Here is a 24,451-nt window from a genome sequence, read left to right as displayed (position 1 = left end):
ATGCTTGAGCACTTCATCATGCACTGACTGATATGTAAGTTGGCATTCATCTCATAAAATAGGAGATATAAATTTAGTAAGTAAAGAGCTTAGACTAAAAATTGATGTATAATTGCTGCTTCAAATAAGTTGCGAGAAAAGGAAGAAACCATCTATTGCACATATCTGCAAATATTGATTAACTTCTTTTTTTTATCTTAGTGTGATTCATGTCATTTAGAACAAAATCAACCATGAGAGTGAAAACTAAATAAAAAGCGCCTTCTAGCAATAAAGCAGATTTATTTTGTCAAGTAAAATGACATTTAAATGACCTGCGGAAATAACTGCATAAGGCAAAGCGGAAAAGGAGAATAAGATAAATAACATCAGAAGAGTACAAGTAACCACCTTACAGTCTATCAGGATCCAGCAACCTTCCAGAGATCGACCCATGCTTCCATGGTATCAGCTGCTTGTGCGTATACTGGATTCAGACTTGCTAGATTCTCCCTTGCCATCCTTGAAATTTCAATCACACAATCAGCTGCTGTGACTGCAGTCTTCGGGAACTTCACAGACTGGAAGAAGGGAACTACCTCCTCCATCAACTTCACCCCTTCCCATTCCTTCTTCAGACTATCCATAGCGTTGTCTGCGTCTGAGCCGACACCTCTCCATACGTAAGGCAGCCCACTCTTCACACCACATCCCAAGTGGTCGCAAATCACTTTCGCACACATTCCTGACCATATATCCTCTATAGTTTCCCATCTTCGCTTCCCCTCCCCGTCTAACCGCAGTCCTGGAACCAATGCAGGCCCTAGCACCTCCCTGTTGAATCCAATATTTATTCCACTCAACGGCATCATTGCCCTGAGCGGAACAGTCATTACTGCATCTACATATCGAGTGTTCCGCTCATGTGGCTTGACAATCTGAGTTGGAGCATCATAGTCAGCTATGTTCAGCCACAAACCACATGATAACAGGCATTCAACACCATCACGCAAACTGAATGGGTACCCACGGACAAAATCCGCACCCTGACGATATGGATCATAGAGTGTATTGAAGAAGAACGGAGTGGCAGGTGTCTGGAGGTTGGATATGTGTTGTGCCACAGAATCAACTATGACACCAGAGTTGTCCCTAGCTGGAAGGCAGTCGTCATCAATTGAGATTATATATTTCTTTCGAGAAATGAGATACCCAAAGTAGCGGCATGAATGTCCAGAGAAGTTAATGGAAGCACCATTTAGAACTCTGTCCATGTCAGATTTAGTATACACCTGATGGTCGAACCCGGGGGGAATCTGAAGGTCCTCTTCCAAGTTAGGATCTTTTACAATAATAAGGTGGAAATTGGAAAAGAATGTTCGCCATTCCTCCAGAAAAGTATTAAGGTTAGGACGGAGTGCAGCGATGACGATGTCTACTTCATTGTCCTCTATTTTCAGAGACATCTTACAAAAGCATAAATTATATCAACCAAAGTGGCTTGTTCTGAGTTGAGGTAAAACACAACAATGGAGCTTTACAATTTGCTGGAGTCTCCTGTCAAACAATAGGTTTATGTTAGAAAAGTTTCCTGACACTGCCTCAGGTCCATATCAAAAGTTAACTGGATATTACTCACTGATCGAGAGGATGAGATGACTATTTAATATATAGTGACTGAACAAAACAAAAAAATAATTTCCTTACTGCATTTGCATGAATAATTTCAAGAGTTATCTGGACAGAAGATTTTCTAGGCATTTAAAGCATATACAGGTTCACGTCTCAAGGTAAGCTAAAAGGCAAAAAGAAGTCTGACCAACCAACTATTACCTACTCTAAAGCAAAGATAATATTATGCTTAAAACATAGAGTAAGATCCACTTGTAAAAATATCTGGGCACTATTAATGAGAAACTACTATACATAAAAGATGTTCAGATTATGATCTTGTCCTTTAAGAGTTAACATTATACATTATATTTCTTCCGATCAGCTATTATATCCTCTATGGTATACATGCAGCATGAAGCAACTTCATGTAATTAATTAATCAAACAGTGTTTCTACTTAAGAACTGTACTCAGGTAAAGGAGTATAATCATACTCTTGATACTTGTGCACATGAAAATTCAAATTAAATTGTAAAACATAACATGTGTGCATGTTTTACATGTAATAAGCCATCCAACCATATAAACCACAGAGGGCAATGACAGCCATCATGCTCCAGCTGCCATAATAGGCATAACCTCTATAATCTTCATGCCAAGAAATTAAACATACCAAACCCAAAAATAAACTAAATGACAAACCCAGCCACCTAGTTTATTCATGTAAACTGATATCCCATGGCATTGAGAGACCTATGTTACTATGTATAATCTCATTTCTAAACAAGTACAACTTAGATCAAACAAGATTTAATCTGTCAACTGATATATTGTATGAGTTGATTTCCTATTGTATAAAACTGTAATTATGTTGCTGTTATGCGAAATAATTTTAATATCTGAATCAAAATCAAATAATGATAGATCAAGATCGAGATTGCGTACCTTTTGATGTCATTCAGAATACCTTTTTCTTGATCTGCAAATGTACCATCGTCCAATCTGAAGAAAGCAACAATACCAATATGAAAAGAGAACTGAACTCATCTTCTCCTCTTTTGTAGGCCCACTATAAACGATGAAATATGGCCTAAGGAGAGATAAAAGTAGATCTGTAATCTCTTCTCTATATTGTATTGTGTCCTTAAGATGTGTCTATTTATAAGTAAAAGTAGAAGGTCTAGGATAAGTGATTAGGAGAGTCCCTCTTATCAAGATTATCTCTTAAAGAATCCTACCATAAATGAACTTCCTTTCTATTGACTGATAAACATAATCAGAATTCAATCAATTTATAATATATTTTATCCAATTAAACATAGTCACATAATCTAACATTCTTTCACTTGACCCATTAATTGGTAAGATATAAAATAATTCAAAATCATAAAAAATAAATTACCACATTAAGTCCGACTATCAATGCGAGTCAAAACGATCGTATGTAATTAATGTTATACTTTTTCTCTATACCACAATATTGTTAATCGTTACTAATACGATCCATAATAACCCTTGAAAATTCAAGTGCATAATGGACAACCCTATACTAAATTCAAATGCATAAATTCTATGCATTATGGTCTTATGGAGAGCTCATACTAAATTCAAGTGCATAAATTCCAAATTTGTAATATACTCCTTCTGGATTTTGTTTGCCCTAACTTACCTAATCCACAATCTTAGTCCAAATATTACACAATAATCTGCAAGCACAACTGCACTAAACGCACAGATCTGGTGACCTAATCCCCTTCTTGCATATTTGTCACACCCTTTTCAAGCAACCATTTTTCAGATATTCCTGCCTTTTTTCCCTCTCAAATCAAACATCATCATCAGTTACATTCGCAACTCTTTCCAAAACTGAGAACATCATTCATTAATTAGCTACTGATTCTTCAGAAACAGCACGAAATATAACGGCGGATTGCACGCACCAAATCTTAGGGAACAACTAAAGCCGCTCGCAATTCTTTCCTTGGGCTACACAGTGTCGACAACGCCGACTACTGCTCCTTCGATGCCTTTGATACAGGAGGATCAGAAATTCCTCTCTAGCTAAGCACATCAAACTAAAGCGGACAAATCCAACAGGCGCACAATTGCAATTCAAGCAAATCATCGCAGCAATCGATTTGAAAGGTACTAAAGGAATCAAGGATGCGAACAACTACAAGAAAGAGTAAGAGTGAAGGATTACCACGACGAGACCGACGACGATAAGATCGGCGACGCGACGGGCGAGAGAGGGATCAGCGCGAGAGGGGCGGCAGCGTGTCGGTCAAATGACGAGGGGAAGATGCATCCCACTATTCACGAGGTGTCTTGCCACATCAAGAATTATGGAGTACGGGCTGCAACTGTCCCCGGGTTACACCCTGGAGGAGAGTTGAAAGACGCATGGTGGGCCCCGTCATAGTGTATGCTGGTTTCTCATCAGTTCACAGGGGTAAGCAAACGGGTGGAAACCGATATCAAGAGACCACTCCTCTTCGTGATCGTCTCGAGGGGACGGTCGGGATCTTCTAACCACTATTATTTAAGATGATATGGATAATTCATTTTATTTTATTTAATTAACTATGGAAAAAGATACTATGTTAAGTCCATCTCAAATCATTAATGTGGTAACTATGACATGTTTCCATTATAAAGGAAGTGCTTATGTGATCATCCTACCATGCAATTTGGATTATCATTATGATATCCTATTCCATGGAAATAGGAATACTGTGCTAAAAATGGAAATATTAGAATTTTTATATTTTATTTGTTTATTCTTGAAATGTTTGAAATTGATATATATATATATATATATATATATATATATATCTATTAATATCCATAAAGAAAAACTCAAGTTAATTACTACTAATAAATAGTTTTAGTGAAAAAGTTATAAATTTAATATGCCTAAAGGGTTGCTCTTAATTTTATAATTATGATAACATTTTAATTACAAAGATGTTAGCTAGCTTAGCTGATAAAGACTTTTATAGTATATTGTAAGGTCTTAGATTTAAATCTTGTCTTTGTCACACATATATATATATATATATATATATATATATATATATATATATATATAATCATTGTTTATGAAAGTATCTATCAATCTATTTAATTTCGACATGCATGGTGATGGAGCCATCTGGTAATGTGTCACATACACGTGGATTTGTCTAAGGTGAGTGATCAAATCATACAAGCAATAAAGACCATCCATCTTGGCATTATGGTACAATCTGAGTTAGGTCATACGTCCATCCCAAGCCATGTGAAATGATACCCACCTTGGACCAAATTGATTTGAATTTTTTGGTCCTTAATTATAATGCATCCATACCTTGTCATCAAGAACTCATAAGTAATGGTTGATGAGCTTAATTAGTCTCCCAAATTGATTAAGCCACCCTTAGTCCTCCTGCATGTGAGCTATATTATATGTATGTTTATGTAAGTTGCATGCAACATGTCCTCTCTTATCACCATCATCTCTGAGATACATGGATTGATTTGTGAGTCGACTAGGTTGCATAGGTTGTACCACACTAAGATGTAGATCAATGCAATCATGGCTTAGTTGCCTACATGCGATGCTCCCAACCATGTGATGCCCTTTCCGAGTTGCCATTTCCATGCTCCTCTCTTTGTTGAGCTATCCTAAATGAGTTAACAGCTCTGTCGGATTGAACTCTCCTTGTTTCTCTTGTATTCAGAAGGGTAAGTAATATATATATATATATATATAAAGATAAAGAAAGAAAGGTATTATTTCGATAGAAAAATCATGGATATGTGTTAAGGAGACATATAAATATTATAGTTAAAAAAATAAAAAAATATTATTAATGGTACAAAAAAGAGATCGAGAGACCGAAAAAGAGACTTACATAATCGATCCTAAATAATTATGAAAATATAATAATAATATTATTATTGTTATTGTAGAGAGCAAGGTATGTAGTACCGAATGGTATGCGGATCGCCCGGTACTGCTACAGTAATATACTGTAGTAGTACTATAATGTTACAGTAATGAAAAAATAAAATAAAATTATTCGGTACACCAGGGTGTACCGCTCAATACACTAGTACCGTGCCGTATCGAGTCAACCTTGAAACACCGGTATAATACGATATTGCATACCTTGGTAGAGAGATTTCTTGCTGTTATTTAATGGGTAGGTAAAACCACCTTACCAAGTATAAGATTGCAATTGTAAGAGATAACTTAATAGTCAACTTGCTAAATGCAATGTTCCATCTTCCAATATGGATACTTGTACTCATCATGTCAACTGTCCCTGCCAAATTGATATCAGTCTTGTAAGATATCTCAAGTTAATATGTGCACCATTCTTTTGTCATTTTCATACTGTGAACAAATGGTTATCCTGTACAACATTAGGGTTTCTAGTCGACAATCTAAGACTCTTTAATTACAAATCAAATGTCAACTTGATTCCTTTTCAATTGTTTCAAATCTCAAATCCTAGATGAAGAAATCTCAGCAAAAAATTGTCTCATTCTTTGCTATATTTCTGATTTTATGTAGCTATTTATATTTAGAGAGATTTAGTAGCTTCCCCTTCACATTGACATGCCCCTAATTGTAGCTCTTAAGCCTTGTCTATTGATTTGTTGATATATATATATATGTATATGTATATATTAATGTGTGAACATGAAAAGTACACGAATCGAATTGAAGATTTTGGGCACCAGCAATGCATTAAAAGGGAAAGATCATTGTGGCCCAGAGATGCTTTTCCATGACAGCTTCCATCAACTCTTAGGATACAATGAAGCTGATGGGACGTCATTGTGTGAGGCACATCTTAGTGACACATTGATATCATGCAAACCATGAAAGGTTTCCACTACTGTAGATGAGTTTATAGCATAAGCAGAAGATTAAGATGAATTAGGTTTCAGCATGCACATCACGAAAGGGAGCAGATAGATGGAGGAAGAAGAAGACAAGAGACAGGAAGAAGGCAGGAAGCGAAGGGGGGAAAAGGTTCTCGTCACCAAGTGGGTCATTCCATCCATGTGCACTCATGTGGTGGTTTGCCATCCCATGTCCCCACCACCCACCACCACCACCACCACCACCGCCTCCTCCTGCTACTGCTGCTCCATTTCCACCTCCCTTCCCTCCCCCACCACAAAAGTGCCTTGATTCCTATGCCTCTATCCCCCACCGTCCCTTTCCTTTCTCTTTATTAACTCCCTTCCCACCTATTCCCACACTTCCATCTTCTCTCTCTATAGTCACGCAGTTATGAACTGTGTGGTGTTTTGTCAACCATGCGTGTTGTATAGGAAATGCTACTGCAGGAGATCTTTGCATGTTGACGCATGTGTCAGAGATATGTTTGCCCTCATCTTTTCCTCCTGAGATCGAGCAGGTCCCTCTGTGTGTCAGAAGAGCAGAGATCCTAAGAAACCGTACCTTAAAAGCATCCCTTCCTTCGGACATCATACCATATCCATCTCTCTCTCTCGCGATGGAATCGAAGAGCTCTACGACTGGAAACCGTGATAACCCTAATAGAAACCTTCACGGATCGAAGACCATGATGGCGTCCCACTTCCTAAGAGCCCTCTTTCGTATACAGCAGACGTCCACGAGCAGCTCCTCCGCCGGGCGAAGCCGCAGAATAAGGCGCGCTGCTTATGCGTCCATGGCCTACTCGGCCGGGACACGGCGGGCGTGGAGCCGTGCTTTGCTACGGAAGCTCCGCAGCCGAGCTCGCCTCCGGTTTCCGAGGCGGTTGTCTAGGGCTGCGACACCCCAGCGGAGGGACATGGATCAAGCACAAGTTCTTCGCAAGTTGGTGCCGGGAGGGCCAAGCATGGACGACTGCAAACTGCTGGAGGAGACAGCGGACTACATAAGGTTCCTTACCACGCAGGTACGGGTCATGCAGACGGTCATGGACTCGATCTCTTCTTAGGCTCACTTCTCCATGATTACTTGAGGTAGAGAACGAGAGAGACGGCCAGGTTTAGCGTATCTTGTGAATTAGAGTGACTTGACCATCTCACGAACATCAAGATTTGTACATAAACTATTTTCTTTCGAATCAAGAATTGTGTTATCATAGTGAGGTGAAATCTCTCTCTTCCCCCTCCCTCTTGTGTCCTCCTTGTGACTGATCAAGCTATGTCTTTCTGATCGACATTAGCGAGACTTGCAGGTTGAAAGAATGATCAGCTTGGTGGGTCCATCGAAGGAAACAGTCCTAAGACAAATGGGTGTGCCATGCTCTCAAAAGCTTGGACAAAATGTTGATGGAAACCCAAGAAAAGATCCTCTAGAAGAGGGAGGGGATCAATTCTTTCAGTGTTTCTTACACATCTTTATTATATTCATTTGATCCATCTGGTTATTCCTTTCCTGTTATAGTGGCTTTGAGTGTGCTGTCAATCCTACTTTAGACTTTAGTCCTCCGGTTGGTGGCGTTATTTAAGATTGCCTTTGCTGCTGCCTTCTTTTGGAGTCATGCATAGGGTGATAGAAAGTGTAAGATTTCCTGATTTGAACCACCTTCAAGTTATCTTGTTGCATCTTTCCTGTGCAAACCTAAGCATTAGAGGGCCACCTCTTTGCTGCAAGAGTAACATGAAATGAAAGCTGAAGCTGAAAGAGACAGGGAGTCTTAGTTTAGCACACCAGTCTGGAACACTACCTCAAAAGATTACAGTGGGGACTCAGCAATACTTTAGGTGTCTCAGTTGAGCTGTACTTGAGTGTGTTTGAAGCCACTCATCATGGTGTTCTTCATATCATGATGAGGAAGCAAATGCTGGGTCTTATCTGAATTTTTTACTTATATTTCTCAGAAAATATTTCTACTTTGTGCTTTCTTATCTCAGTTTCTACACTAAAGAAAAATGATGCAATATGGCCTCCTCAGGCTGTGGTACTTCAGCTTACTTCTTTTTGTAGTTGTTGAAGTTCTAATTGTCCTTGTGATATATATATCTTAAGTGGTCAAATTCTAATTATACTTATGATGGGGTTAAGTAATGATTGATTGGTGTATTCTTTTCTTGGTTTCCTTTAATTCTCCCAAACATAATATTATGAATCTGCAACTTAATGCACTCTACAACTCCATTCAGATCCACTTTTTCTCTTCTTTCTGTTAAGAAAAACATATATATATTTCTAATTTATGAAAATAATCAAGAAACCTTTATAAACAATTGGCTTATACATATATACATACATACATACATACATATATATATATATATATATATATATATATATATATATATATATATATATATATACATATATATATATACATATATATATATATATACATATATCATATTGCTGCTCTTTATATATGATTTTAAGTGTTTCAAAATTAAACACTTAAGATTCTGAAATAAAATCTAATCAGATATTTACTTTCACTGATTTTAAAATATTAAGTGGAAAATTTCTACAAAATGTAATACTAGTGATGACTGGAAGGGTAAATTCTTTTATCAGGCTAAAGAAACCACTAAGAACACTTAAACTGCACATCTTGTATAGTATATTATTCTCATCTATTAAAGTAAATGATGAGATTTATTTTTTTCTTCAAAGTAAGTTCTGTCAATAGAATTTTGTGCCATCAAAACACACAGAAAGATATGCCTTCCTCTCCTGAATATACAGTGATTTGCATTTTTTGTAGAAAAATTATTTGTTTAACTTTTATATTTCTTTGCTTAAGATTTTCCTTAGAACAAGTGTAATAGTTTTCTTTACTATCACTTTTGATCGACAACATTCATATAATCCTTTTTACGGTTTTTCTCCGATCTATTCGCTGGATATGTTAAGATTGTTTCCTGGATCTAACTATAGTGTGTTATTTGTACTGTGAGATCTTGAAGAAGATTTCAAGTTTTATGTCTTTTGACTCAGATTAGCATTGCTCAAGTCTAATCTCGATTAGAATATTGTTCTTGTGTTAACAGTGAAACAGTGAAACTGGTTTGATAGCATGTCCTGTCAATTTTGGAAAAGACAACCTTATCTATTGACAACATTAGAATAAAACCTTAAACTTGATGATTCCATTGAATGCTTCAAGATTTGGTTGAACAATTCAATCCTTTACTCCTTACTTACTCTTCTCATCCATAGCAAGAAAAAAGAAAGGAAAAAAAATCAAATAAAGTACACCTGACTAGGTTTGCTAGGGAAATGTTCTAAATTTCCTCATAAGTTCTTGTTTGTCTTACTGTAGATGTATATGAGCAATTATTATACAGCAAAAGTCAATTACCAACCTGAAAATTCCACTCAGTTTTGGGTAATTTACAGTGTCTGATCAATAATTCTGCCACATCTGGTAACCTTGACTCTGTCATCCTCCCTTTTTCTTTTATGTTCTTATAGTTTCTTATTATCATAATTGGACACTGAGAGCCTATGTTTTGACCTCTATATAGATAGCACTATCTTTGATTGGATATAAGATATTATTCTGATCAGTGCATCATATCTTCATGCAAGTCTTTTTCATAAGATATTCAAGTCTATGACACAAAAATGACTTACTAAAGCTGAAACCTGAAACCTTGTTCTTAGCTCCTGATATAAGAAGAAATTGGGAAGGTCTATTGCTTCAATAGCTCTTGACCTTTCATTTACTGGTTGTCAATCTGTTAGATCATTTCCCTTCTTCCGAAAGCTATCTCACTAAATGAAGCATCAGCTTGAACTATTTGATGGCATTCTCAAGGTGTTCAGAAAACCCTACTTCCAAGACAGCTATGAACCTCTCTGGGTTTCTGCTGTATCCCATGCATTGCCACTTCCCAGACTCCACTTTGTTGTTCATGTTTTCCATTGTTTGACAACCATAATCCATCAGGGCCTTCTGTCTTGTGTTACTGTCATCCAGCCAACAACTAGCTATACCACCATGGACTTTGTGTTTGAAAGCTTCCTTGTGTTTCTGACTTCATGACATGCTTATCCCGATAAGCATAATCGATAGAATTTATCGCGAAGATGCACTTTAGTAAAATTTTCTATAAAATTGAGCCAAGAAATATGTCTAACTAAGATCATTTATATGCTCAACATGACTCTCTCTGTCTCTCTCTCTCTCTCTCTCTATGTTGCAAATACATGGGTGATGTGTAGCTATCAACCAGTAGCTTTCACTTTGACCTACAAACAAGGAACCAACTAACACTAAATGATCAAGATTGGATCAGGGAATTGAATGGACTTTAAGAGCATTCTAGTGAGTCTACTCCTCTGCAAGAATCTAATAAGGTAGAAATGTCATAGGCAGGGATGAATGCAACTTTCTTACTTCTGGTGTATATAAATGTTTGCATGAATACATTGTAAAAATGATCCAACCTAGGAATCATGATGTTATGAGAATAAGGTTAATTCAAAATAGAAGTCTGAAAAGTGTACATCAACAGTGGAAAATCTCTCAACATTTTATTGTTTGCACAACATTGCAGAAGATCTGGAGAACAGAAAGCTGCATAGAATCTGGCCTAACAAATAAGGGTATAATACCGCGATTTCGAGAGCAAAACCGGTAGCTTCTTCACCGAAACAAAGAAAGAAGAAAATGGAAAAAGCTAAGGCAGATGCCATTCAGGCAATCCATCTGCTGCTACAGTCACTAACATGATTCAACAGTGCATTGCTGATAGAGAAAATGACACACGAACTACTACACATGCATGCATGCATGCTTCAGGAGTTGCACCTATCAAACTGCATGATTCATGTGAAAGCTCCATTGACATAACCACACATTCACCATTTAGATGCTTCTGAAATATCATAAATCCATCCCTAATTGGCTTCTTCCTGAGTCTATTTAATCCAAAAGCTTGGTTATAGACCACTTTTTTGTACTCAATTTAAGATCCAGATGTGTTTGCTACAGCTTTAAGATTGATGATAAACAGTCTCATGATCATTTGCTGCTTTGTTGAGCACAAGGTTAAGTTTAGTGTTGTTTTGTAGAAAATTCCGAAACAAAGCGAACTTGTTCGATTTTCCGAATTTGACACGGCACAAACTGAATTCAGATTAATTTAAACCGAAGCGGATTGGATTAGTTTAGTTTTCTAGTTGATTTTTAGAACATAATATAGTTTACTGATACTATATAAATGCAATACATAGCAATTACATATTATGTTATAATTGATGAAACATTATAACTTATATTTCGAATAAATTCATGAATAGTATAATAGCTAATTACTATATTTAATAATATTCAGCTGTAACTGAAATCCAATTCTTTACTTTTTCATATTTGATTCAAACTAATTGACTTAATCATACCAAAGTAAGTAAATTGAACCATTTTTGTGATCAAGTAAGCTGATAAAATGATACTGTTAAAAAAGTAAAACCAAAGAATGAATATATATATTTAAATATATAACATATTAATTAAATTAATGTTATTCTTGATTCAGAACATCTCCAAATAGGGTGTCACTATTTGGGTTAGGACAATCTCAATCATGAGAAAACTATTAGGCCTAAATCTAGGAGTTGAATGCTAGCTATCTTGGGGCCTTCAATAGCAATTAGATCAATCATTGAGCATGGTCAGGTTGAAGACCATGGTTCTATTCTTCATACCAAATTAATCTGTCTTTCAAGTCAAGTTAATTATCCTAATTCAGATGAAGCTTACCCAATATTAATATTTTATTAATTAGTTGAACACCTAATTAACCATCACTAAAGTACTTGTATTACTAAATGGAAATAGAAATGGAAGGGGAACTTGATTCATTATCATTCTTACAATTTAGATGGAAGCAATCCATGGCTTGAACTTGACTACTTTTTTCTCTGAAGATAAAGACTAAGATGTTGTCACAAGAATCACTATGTGAAGTGAGCTTTTGGAAGTCATCAGATGTTGGTGTTATAGAATAATTGAGTCCAGATGCTTGATGTCTTGTCATAGGACCACAAAGAGTTGGTCTTGAGCTTTGTTGCCAGCTTCAAGCTTTGCCTCAGCTTCCAAGGAGGGTCACATGGAAGCTTGAAATGAAAGCAAATTGGCCAAAGAACAAGTTAGATGCTAGATAGGATGCATGGCATCCACTTGTTCACCATTGAAGTAGAAGTGAAGAAACAAGGATCATAGAGCATAACCTATCATTTGAGAAAGAGACAAACACCAACATTGACAATCTTGATTTTGAAAGTTGGGACTTGTAAGTTTGATAATTTTAGTTGAAAATTTTATATAGGATTTATTATTGGTACATGAATAAGATTCAAGAAATTTATATGCATACCTATATTTTTCTTATTGAACAATGATTTATTAGTAAATATTCATGTGTGAGAAGAGATCGAAAAAAAATTAAGAGAATAAATATATTTTTATCTCTCTTGGAGAGTCATGTGATATATTAGGTTTGACTCATAATCTAACATATTTTAATTTTTAGTTTAAATTTGATATATCTTTCAAGAGTAAGCTTAAGAGCATATATCACTAAAGAAAACTACCTCTAGAATATATATTCTTTCATTATCTCACATCTTCTTCATATAAGACTACTGATTTCAAGTACTTGTTCAAATAATTTACTTAAGAAATTTGATGAAGTGGTTTAACCTTTGCCTATATAAAAGATTATCACTAGATCAATGAATGGTTACAAAAGAAAAATCAAACCTTTTCTACTACTTTTCTACTCATCACCTCAAGCATACAACAAACTTGTATAACTCTATTTCTATCCTAACTAGGAGAACACACCACCCAAAACAAACCAGGTTCTCACCTATTTGTATCCTACCCTTCAACATTATGTAATTGGAGTCAAGCTACAGCATCCTATCATATCATATCATATCATATCACATAACATGTGCACTAAATCCCAATGATTGAGGACACCTTTCAAGGTACTAAGAAAAGATGTAAGCTGTCAGTGTTGCACATGTGTTGTGTCACCCTAAGTTAGACCCCCTCATGACCACACCCCACTTTGGATACATAGAGTTCAGTCCCTTCCTTTGAAAGCTTGGCACATCATTCACCATCTACAAACCCTTTTGTTTTAATCACTAAATATTAGAGGTTTACTTGGTGGATTATACACAAGAAAAATTGAAGAGATATGAGTTGGATTTGGGGAACTCTTAATTAGCTAATTCAAATCTTCCATTAAGCCTTAACTACTCCCTTTGGACTCCTCCTAAGTTGATCCCATTGAAGAATTGAGCTACACTAATAATAATACATTCTGAATTATTATAATTTTTGTAGGATCCACGATTTTCGTACTCGGATTAATGATTATCTAAATTATTTTCTATGACGAAACATATGTAGAATTAGCTAACAACAAGAAGTTGTCTATTGAAATATTTTTTCTATTAAGATGTAAACATAATTCTTGAATTTCTAGGCCATATTATTCAATTATAAATCAACTTTATGCTTTAATCTTTTCTTTTTAACTTGTTGTTGGTGATGTAAAATATGACAAACATATTGATAAAATCTGATCTTTTTCTGTTCTTCACATATTTAAAAAGTTTTTTTTTCTTTCTCATTAATTCTTGACTTTGGAAATTTTGTAGTTTGCTGCTTGATGAAATTATTCCCACAAATTTGGCTCTTTAGTCATACAATAATTATATAGCCAAAGTATGAGTTGATTCCCTACAACTAGTTTTTTTGTGGAGGATAATTTCTTTGGGCCATTTGTAGATCCAATAGTACTTTTTCAGAGTATAAATTACATCTTTGCTGTACCTAAAAATTCTCATCTCAAGAACTAAAAAATAAACACTTCAAAAACCATAAGAAAAGCTTCTTCAATTAGTTTTTTTTTTTTTGTGTTAAGCAAGAACCATAAAGTAGTTCATGAAACACCCATTAAATGGAAGGAAAAAAAAAGGCATTCAGCTTTCATTCATAAGAACAAACTAATATGCATCGATGATTCGGGTTAACTCGGTTGTTGTTTTAAAGAATTAGAGGTTGATGAAGGCTTAGACATAGAATAAGGGGATAAAATGGCAAAAGAAATCTGTGTTATTTATTCAAATATTGTTTGCTTAAATCTACCAATCAAGTGGGAATAACAAGTAATATTCACCATCATTTTTTTGGAATGATCAAAGGAAAAAATACATTACTTTTATATGTTAATAATTCGATATCGGTTTCAACAATCAAGGAAGAACTTCATAGTTTCATTATTAGCAATTGGACAAGTCCATGAACATTGAATATGAGTATTATGTAATTTAAACCATGCATCAATTCAAATCGGATTTGTTTTTCCTTTTTTTTGTAGATTTGATGAACTAAACAAAAATATTTTTAATACACTCTAAAATTGGAAGGACAACATTCAGTACCAAAAGGTGATTCCTAGCTAACAAAATAATAAAATAATTGCCTCATCATCCTCAAAAGGAAACATGAAGAACATGAAACATCATTCTTCTTTCTTTTGAGAAGAGATAAGCCACATGAACACCACTTCCCACACCTCAGAGACATGTGCAACTGGCAGAAATCTTCATTAGTTCTGAACCTGAAACATGCACACACCCATCCACTGTCTGATCCATTACTCCTATGCTCTTTCTTTTGGTGAGATACCACTCCAACTTGGAACACCTTCCTTCCCACAGTTCAAATGATCATTCATTGTCCTACAGAACAGGAGAAGATGGGCTGTGTTCTATATTGAAAAGAATTAGATGTAATGTAATTATGAGAATCATGCATGCAAAAGAAAAAAAAAAAGCAGCTTTGTTGAAATAGTAGAAAGGTGTGAGCTTCCAGTAGGTCCAAGTGCTACATGATAGATAATAAGGTCTTAATACAATTATAGAACCTTTGACAACAACAATCTTCATCTTCCTTGGTGTACAAATGGAGACAAAGTGAAACTTAAATCAGTACTCTCAATCAATTTTCAACTCGTTACCATAACAATTAAGGATGATTTGTATGTTGCAATATTTATAAGTATATAAATTCATATTATATTCATCCTTTCGGTTATTAATTTGGTTCGATATAACTCAAACCGATCAAAAATGAACTAATAAAAGACTGACAATATTGAAATATAAAAAAGTAAGGTCGATATACAGTAATAATTCAAAATAAGAGATATATTATCGTAAAAAAATAAAATCAATCAGAGTTATTTTAAAATATCTTTTATTTTTGTCATGGTAATAAAATGCTTTGTTTAATATTTATACGATCACTTATGTTTGCTCATTAATAATATATATTTTATATATATAAATAATGTTAACTGGATATATATGACTTATACAAAATCAACTAAGTAACACATAATTTGAATGAATGGAGTAATGAGGAGCTCTGAAATCTATGAGAATCACAAATAATGAACAAAGGACTTGCCTCACTCAAAAGGACACCAATGTTTGATGTAAAGTGGCATGCATTGAGTCCCCGCAAGTCCTCTAATATGAACTGCTGCAATGATGATAAAGTAGGAGGGAAACACTGATACCTTTTCTTATGGTCCAAATGCTCCCATTCCCTTCCTTCTTTTTCTTCTGTTCTTTGCAGTGATTCAAATCTCTTTGGATGGAGTAGTAGCTGTCAGCATCACCAGGAAACTGGTGTATGTATGTATAATAATGGAGTAGTATCCTCCATTGATCCTTCCTGTTTTCTGCAGCTTTGTAGGTTGTAGACCAACCAAAATGAATCCCCATTTGAACCCAAGTCTTCCTCATCTGCTTTCTTTCTAGTCTCAAGCTAAAAGAATACTTCAATGTTTTTAGATTCCTTCGTTCTGCTCCTCATCTAGATTTTAAAGTTGCTAATTAATTTAGTTGGTAAAAAATTAGTGTTATATCGTGAAAAAGTACTAAAATTATAGATTTTCGTCGATCCAACATATATTTAGTAGTTGTTAAAGAGTAATATAATATTAATGATCTAAATTTTAATCCAATACTGGTTTATTTATAGCGTCCAAACGATATATATCGTTCAATTTAAAAAAATAAACTTAGTACACAAATCTTCCACTAATATTGGGTTGGAAAAGATTAATATATGTCAATTAAGAGATTAATTCATTCAATATAATTTTATGAAATAAAAAATTAATATTTGACAACCATTTATAAGATTATGATGGAGATTAACTGTTAGGGTTTTTACCATTCTTTCCTCTAGAAATAACAAATTTAAGTAAAATATATATAAACCTTCAAAAATTCATATTCTCCGGGCTATATTAATATCAACTCATTTGAATTATATATATATATATATATATATATATATATATCCGTAACTAATTTTTGAAGGATATAAATATCAAATAAAGTTTCAATTAAGTTAGAAATAATGACAACTGATGGATATTTTTTAGGTTTTAGAGGATAAATAAATTAGATTTAAATTTAAAGGGGTAAATAGTAAAATAATTGACTTCGGAGGGGTAAATATGAAATTATGCCTTGATAATTTGAATTCGGACAGGAAGCCTCCGTTCCGTACGCCTCACCGCCTGCCTTTCCGTTACAATTCCTCTCTCCCTCTCTCTCTCTCCCTAACCGAGCTTTGATCTGCTACATTCTGTCCCACTCGCTCTCGTTCCCTTCCCCGTTCCGTCTCTCCTCAACCAACCTCTACTCTGCTTCCTTTTAACCCTTCCCCCTTCCCCACCCCATCAAGAAGAAGCAAGCAAGCAAGGAAGAAGAACAGCCAGAAGAGGGATACCCGGTAATAATCAAATCAATGGCCGGCTTTGAAGGCGTCGTCGTCTCCGATCCCTCGCTCCACAACCAGTTCACCCAGGTCGAGCTCCGCTCCCTCAAATCCCAGGTATACTATTCTAGCCATACCGCTTCTTCTACTTCGGATCATTTCTTGCATCCTTCTCCTTCTCATCATTCTGCTTCCGTTTTCTCCGATAACAGTTCTTGTCCATGCGAACCAGTAGTGGCGGTGGCGACGGAGGGCCGCTTACTGTTCGGGATCTCTCCGTCGCCATGTCGAAGCTCAAGATCGCCGGCGACGGCCTCTCCGAGGACGAGAGGGCTGTCCTCTTGGGAGAGTCCTTCCCTGATCTCGACCACCAAGTCGACTTCGAGCTCTTCCTTCGGGTCCGGGAAAAACACTCTTCTTCGTTGGCTGAACCTTTGGCGACTTGGGGGTTCTTAGATTTTTTATTTGTTTGTTTATTCTGAAGGTGTTTTTGAAGATGCAAGGGAGGGTTGGAGCGAAGAACTCGTCCTCGGCCTTCCTCAAGGCCGCCACCACTACTCTGCTCCACACCATCAGCGAGTCCGAGAAGTCCTCCTACGTCTCCCACATCAATAGCTACCTTGGCGAGGACCCCTTCCTCAAGAAGTACCTCCCTATCGATCCGATGACCAACGACCTGTTCGAGATCTCCAAGGACGGTGTTCTCCTCTGGTGATCCTCGGACCTCTCCCTGTTATCTTATCCTTGGTTGATTGTGGAGTCCGTTGATTGGGAAGGAATGTTGATGTTTGGTTTTGCATGTGAAGTAAACTCATCAACATAGCTGCTCCGGGGACCATCGACGAGCGGGCGATCAACACGAAGAGAGAGCTGAACCCATGGGAGAAGAACGAGAACCATACGCTGTGCCTTCACTCGGCCAAGGCCATTGGCTGTACTCTCGTTAATATTGGGACACAGGACTTAGCTGAAGGGAGGGTGAGTTTATATTACTCGCCACTGCTTCTGGTCTAATTCAGCCTTGGAATTGTCGAGCTCCTAGGAATGTGCTGCAGAGCTTCTTGGTCTTGTTAAGTATGAGTAATGTTTTCAAAAGTACAATTTTGTGTCCCTTTTCCTGTATTTAGTTAATTCTCTACTTGCTACTTGTCTAATTCAAGGACTCCTTGATTAATTTGAGGGTGTAGCTTGTCATTGTTCTCCTACAGTTTGCCCAGAACCAAGAGTCTTTTACGTCGCATATGTTGCTAATAGGAGGATCTGCCCTCAGAAACTGATTACTACCATGTTTAAGTTGCCTATTTGTTACTTTAAGAAATGCTCAGTTTTGGCTATCGGATTGGGAAGCTTGTCTTTAATGCCTGAACTGCTGTCTTGATCCATTTGCCTTCCTGATTATGTCACTTCTCAGTAGCTGTTGGACCTTATATCTCATAATTGTTTATCCACATTTGATCATACCTGATATCTTTATTGATATTATGATACTATGCCTCACTATGTTGCACTAGATAAATCAATTCTGATAATGTTCAATTGGATATTGATGTTACTATTTACATGATATTATCCTCCAACTGTGAATAGTAACATTTTGAGTATCTAAACTATCTCATGATGTAAGAAAATTGCAACCCAACTTACACTGTATAACATAGTTATAGTTTTGTTTTCTCAAACTTCTACTGTTCCTTTTGTTTGGAAAAGTTTCTGTAAACCAAGCACTTACTGTTGATTTATGCTTGCAGCCTCACCTTGTACTTGGACTAATATCTCAAATTATCAAGGTAAGTTCTTTTAATTTTGTGCAATGCAGTCTTAAACTTTATTTTCTTTCTTTCTTCTTGAACATATGAAAATCGTTTACTATCGCAACTAAAAAACAGTTACTTTTGAGATTTCTCCAAAAATTATTCTTGGATAATGATGTTAACCTCTGTTTCTGAAAATGCTGCCATCAGATTCAACTGCTAGCAGATGTAAACCTAAAGAAAACTCCTCAGCTTGTAGAGTTAATTGGTGATAGCAAGGTCCGTGATGTTTCTTGTTGTTGTAGCTATTTTATCTTAAAAATAGTCAGGGGTTTGTAGGTTTTGCATTGCAAAGTATGTCGAGTAAACTACCCTTGATTCATTTGGATCTACAGGACGTTGAAGAGCTGATGAGTCTGTCACCAGAGAAGATTTTGCTTAGGTGGATGAACTTTCAATTAAAGAAAGGTGGCTTCAGGAGATTGATAACCAACTTCTCATCAGATGTGAAGGTAAAACCAATTCAAAAACCTTTTATGACCTCTTTAGTCTATTAAAGACTCTTCCTCTTATTCATTTCTATATCTATTTATCAACCAACCCTACCATCTTCTCTCTTTACATTTTCCTTCCTCGGAGACTCCGAATAATCCCTGCCACCTAAATGAAGAAAAGGATTTATGTATTCCAAATGTTGTGTTATGAAAAATGACGTAAATTCTTAACTTGTTATCAGAAAATTGTAGGATTCACTTACCAATCATAAATTCCAAGAAAAACTCTTTATCAATTTTTTCCCTCTATAATCTTTTTATAAGTGCTCCTTTAACCAAAGTTCCATCCCAGTAACTTTATCATATGATGTAGCATTCCCACATGACATGCAGTGTGGAGAGATCAGGTAGGTGTGATCTCACCACTTGTAGATGGAACTTTGGGGCATGTAGCTGAACTCAAATCTCAAAGCTTTCATCTTTCCTTTTCCCATTTCTTTTTCTTTAAGCTCGTTTTAATTTTATTTTCCATAACTTAATGCAATTATCTTTGGAGACATAAGATTAAGTATTGACATTGGTTTTATGGTAGCATTCTGACAGTAATAGCTAATTCATCAGTGATGTTCCCCACTGCAGGATGGGGAGGCCTACGCTTGTTTGCTAAATGTTTTGGCTCCAGAGTATAGTAGGAAGCCTTACCCAAGTACTGTGAAGGAACTTCTTGAAAGAGCAAAATTAGTTCTTGAGCATGCAGATAGGATGGGTTGCAAAAGATATCTGACTCCAAAGGACATTGTTGAAGGTTCACCAAATCTTAACCTTGCCTTTGTTGCCCATATTTTTCAGAAAAGGTGAGGGTAATTGGCCTAATTAATTTAGAGAATGGGTGAAGATGTTTACTAGAATGCTTAGCTTATCATTTTCATAGCATTCACATTTAGTTAAAATTTGCAGTTACATGGTTTATGTCCTCTTGGAAGATAAATTGCATCTAAACCTATTCTAATTTATATTTATACTTTCACATGTGTTTCTATTACACCAAATTACCTGAAAAAGAATCGACGGTGGTGACCTCCACTGTTCATAGGATAAGACTGGCCTAGAGATAAAGGGAATGCTATCTTCTTGTAAGCATTATGTGTAGATAAATAAAGAATGCGTTTGCATTATTTTTTATTGTTTCTTTCAGATTTGTAATAAGATGGGATGCCTAAGGGAGTGAAACTTCACTTTATGCATTGTTCTTTTTTGTTGGCAACATAGATTTATAAACCTCACAGTATTTCAGAATCAGCAATAACATATATTTTGTCCAAGTATTTGCCTATACATATCAATTCTGGGTGTTAACGTAATTCTAATGGTTTGGTCTGTATTATAGCTGTATGAGTTTATTTTCTTTTACATGTACCATATATGGTAGATCTTTGACCTATAAGCCATACAAAAAATACATATATTTAATCACCATTTATTAAGAGCTATATCTTATTCATTATCTGCAGGAATGGCCTATCATCACAGATGAAACAGATCACATTTCTTGAAGCAAATTCTGATGATCCACAAGTTTCAAGGGAGGAAAGAGCATTTCGGTTATGGATCAATAGTCTTGGAATCCCAACATATATAAACAATGTGTTTGAAGATCTTAGAACAGGGTAAACTGTTTATGGATCTTATGCTTTCTGTACTAGTTTATGTCTATCATTGTTAGGATAATTGGAGCTGTAATTTCAACTGATATATTACTTTAAACTTGCAGATGGGTCCTTCTAGAGGCCCTTGACAAAGTTGCTCCAGGTATAGTTTGTTGGAAGTCTGCAAACAAACCTCCTATTAAAATGCCATTCAAAAAAGTAGAGAACTGCAATCAAGTTGTCAAGATTGGGAAACAATTGAAATTTTCCCTGGTTAACATTGCTGGAAATGATATTGTGCAAGGGAACAAGAAACTCATATTGGGTAAGCATTAGAATATTTACAATCCCATTAGCAGTTTTCCTAAGAATTAAAATATCTGATCCTTAAATTTGGGCAAAGCGTATCATGTTAGTTATTTATAGCAGAGCTCAGTAGTAGAACAGCTAGCATTAAAAGGCTTTCCTTTAGACTATTGGCAGTTAGGCTATATCTTTGTGATTTAAAGTTCTAATAAATCTATTTATATTTTTGTTTAAGCTTTTCTGTGGCAATTGATGAGATACAACATTCTCCAACTTTTAAAGAATTTGAGATTCCATTCTCGTGAAAAGGAGATAAAAGACGTTGATATATTGAATTGGGCTAATGATAGAGTAAAGAATTCTGGAAGGCATTCACGCATGGACAGCTTTAAGGTACTATATTTTCCTAATCTCAAAGCTTTGTGGATGTGCATTGTACTTGTTCTGGATCCTAACATTCTGGTTTAATGTTAAGTGGAATAAGAGAAGCTTATGCAACTTTTAACTAATAAAGATCTATTTTCACTGGTTATGCTTTTATTAGAAACTCATTATTCTATAAATTATAATTGATGTGCTTTTTCATCTTGACTTGGTTATATTTTTGTACTCATTTGTACTAGGAAATGGCTTTTATATGTTTATGGTTTTCTATTTTTCTTAAGTTCCACTAACTATTCAACATATAGGATGTAGTCAGTCAGTCCAGTTATATGCAGTACTGTATGTTTAATTACACAATTGTGTGTTATGGCTCTTAATGTTGCAATCTGCAATTAACAGAATGGAAAAAAATGTTAAACAAAATTTTATTTTTACTTACTAATGTGATTACTTATTTTGTTTCTTGTAGAATTTTAACACAGATCATCAAATGTTGTCACAAAGAGCAATCTCAGCCAAATTTAATATCATTTATTTTACCAATTTACAGGATAGAAGTCTTTCAAGTGGAATTTTTTTCCTTGACTTGCTGAGTGCTGTTGAACCTCGAGTTGTGAATTGGAGCCTTGTAACTAAAGGAGAGAGAGGTAACTCAAATCTTTATGTACGAACAAAAATGATTTCTCAGTTTTCTTGTTTTATATATCATCTCTGTTATTCTCTATAGTTATATTTGTGCAGCATGCACATAATTTTTTCTAAGTTTTCATTGGAAAGGAGACATAGATGCACTTGTTAGGTTGGATGAGTCAATTTGAATTAGGGATGCAGGAGGTAGTGGGAGACATAGTTGCACTTGTGGTAGATTTAGAATTTGATTATCAGTTTTGTTTTGCATGTGGTTTGTCATTATCTTATTGAGTTATTATTGTTATTCCATCTAGTAAAGCTGATTGGTACGACCCTCTGACTGGTCCATGTTGATTTCCAGAACATTATTCTCGGTCTTTGTTGCATACAAGTTCTCCTTGTCCTATATATATATATATATATATATATATATATATATATATATAATTCTGTCTTGCTTTTATCTGTAATGGATGATTCTTCAGTTTCCTATGTGGATGCCAAACAAACTGAACCAGTCAATCAGGTTGCAAATAGTTCTAAACTAAAAGATGAACATATCATATTGCATAGCTTTATATAATTTAGGATGAGTTGGTATTTCGACTGAGATGCATCCATGTTTCTGTTCGAATTGCTAAGAAATTTACCAACAAATTGGAACTTGATACTAACGTTGTAGTCAGGGAAAGCAGATATTATCTTCAGGTATTGTTTCTTTTATTCAGCAATTTTATTAATATGCATTTCATTTTAAGAGGTAATGTAATTTTACAGATCAAGATTACCTTTTGCTTTCTCTTTTGAAAATTTAATGTCTAATATGTGGAACAAATGCAGATGAAGAAAAGAAAATGAATGCATCTTATATTATCTCGGTCGCAAGGAAGCTTGGCTGCTCTGTGTTTTTGCTTCCAGAAGACATTCTGGAGGTAACTTCATAAAGTGGATAAAAATGAAACCAACCTACAATCAGATGAATTTTTTCTCCACCTACTGATAACATCGTTCCTTATCCTCAATGATTTATTCCATCAGGTGAATCAAAAGATGATGCTTACTCTGACAGCTAGCATCATGTACTGGTGCTTGAAGAGACCAATCACAGAGGACAGAACTGCGTCCTCGGATGGTGAAAACGGGAGTTCATCTGAAACCACCTCGACCTCAGCTTTAGATGACACTGCATCAGAGTCTTCTTTAGATGATAGTGGAGGCAGATAATTCTGAATCGGCCACACCTCATATTCTAACAATATCATCTGACAAGAATCTTCTTTTCTTTTCTTTCTTGCTCCTCCACCATGCCACAATAGCAAGCTTGCTTTTTCGCTTAAAGCTGGGTTTGTATGCTTTGTGTTGCTCGTTAAATGATATGTGATGATGTTTATTTCCGGATGATGTGGTTGTATATACTAACCCAAAACTCAGTTGTTGTTACCTTTGAGGCGGCGAAATCATTTTTAATCTTCGCATTTCATATGTACCTGATGAACCATTGGATTAGTATGTATCATTCGTTATATATTGTTTCGAGTGTAACATACGATTATGGCATCAGATTTATGCTAGCTTAACTTACATGATATGAGGTTTATAGTAGTATAAAAAGAATTTAGAGGTTTTGACTTGATATGCACTCATCGGATTCATTTTAAAGTGGTATATTCACTCCCAATTGGATTGGATATGTTTCGATGCAGACTTGAATTGGTACGTACATCATCAGCGGGCGTCACGATTGGAATTCTCGTGGTTGAGATTCGTGCTTGCCATTGGGGGGGGCGTATCAGATCCATTGAAAGAGCCGCGTGGTATAAAAGAGAGCTCTCTTTATTTTCCTGGTGGGGAGCGATGGGCCCCGAGATTGACGTAGCA

At 35.6% G+C, this 24,451-nt stretch overlaps 3 protein-coding genes across 5 annotated transcripts; 2 read left to right on the top strand and 1 right to left on the bottom strand.

Annotated features, from left to right (window-relative positions):
• Window positions 1-247: 247 nt before the first annotated feature.
• Window positions 248-3,942, bottom strand: LOC103986432 (probable inactive UDP-arabinopyranose mutase 2). 3 transcript variants are annotated; one of them, XM_065109881.1, is made up of 3 exons: window positions 3,796-3,921; window positions 2,538-2,682; window positions 248-1,536 (listed from the first exon to the last, which is right to left on the bottom strand). In XM_065109881.1, the coding sequence occupies exon 3, from the start codon at window positions 1,443-1,445 to the stop codon at window positions 402-404; it is 1,044 nt and encodes a 347-aa protein (XP_064965953.1). In that variant the 5' UTR covers window positions 1,446-1,536; window positions 2,538-2,682; window positions 3,796-3,921; the 3' UTR covers window positions 248-401. The 3 variants fall into 3 exon arrangements, with proteins under 3 accessions (XP_064965953.1, XP_018681793.2, XP_009402728.2); XM_018826248.2 differs by having other exon boundaries at window positions 2,538-2,594; window positions 3,796-3,897; XM_009404453.3 differs by lacking the exon at window positions 2,538-2,682 and having other exon boundaries at window positions 3,796-3,942.
• A 3,166-nt stretch (window positions 3,943-7,108) lies between these two features.
• LOC103986532 (transcription factor IBH1) lies at window positions 7,109-7,558 on the top strand. The gene has a single exon (XM_009404549.3). It carries the CDS (start codon window positions 7,109-7,111, stop codon window positions 7,556-7,558), a length of 450 nt encoding a protein of 149 aa, XP_009402824.3.
• A 9,675-nt stretch (window positions 7,559-17,233) lies between these two features.
• On the top strand, window positions 17,234-24,062 carry LOC103986433 (fimbrin-2). Its single transcript, XM_009404454.3, has 14 exons — window positions 17,234-17,479; window positions 17,575-17,760; window positions 17,847-18,073; window positions 18,169-18,340; window positions 19,111-19,149; window positions 19,324-19,392; window positions 19,509-19,625; window positions 20,247-20,461; window positions 21,119-21,274; window positions 21,379-21,578; window positions 21,795-21,952; window positions 22,494-22,590; window positions 23,414-23,505; window positions 23,612-24,062. The coding sequence occupies exons 1-14, from the start codon at window positions 17,393-17,395 to the stop codon at window positions 23,795-23,797; spliced, it is 2,001 nt and encodes a 666-aa protein (XP_009402729.2). The 5' UTR covers window positions 17,234-17,392; the 3' UTR covers window positions 23,798-24,062.
• Window positions 24,063-24,451: the final 389 nt, after the last annotated feature.

The sequence above is a fragment of the Musa acuminata genome, chromosome BXJ2-5 (genome assembly GCF_036884655.1).
Source record: "Musa acuminata AAA Group cultivar baxijiao chromosome BXJ2-5, Cavendish_Baxijiao_AAA, whole genome shotgun sequence".
Classification (NCBI taxonomy): Eukaryota; Viridiplantae; Streptophyta; class Magnoliopsida; order Zingiberales; family Musaceae; genus Musa; species Musa acuminata.
This window is presented reverse-complemented; position numbering and strand designations above follow the sequence as displayed.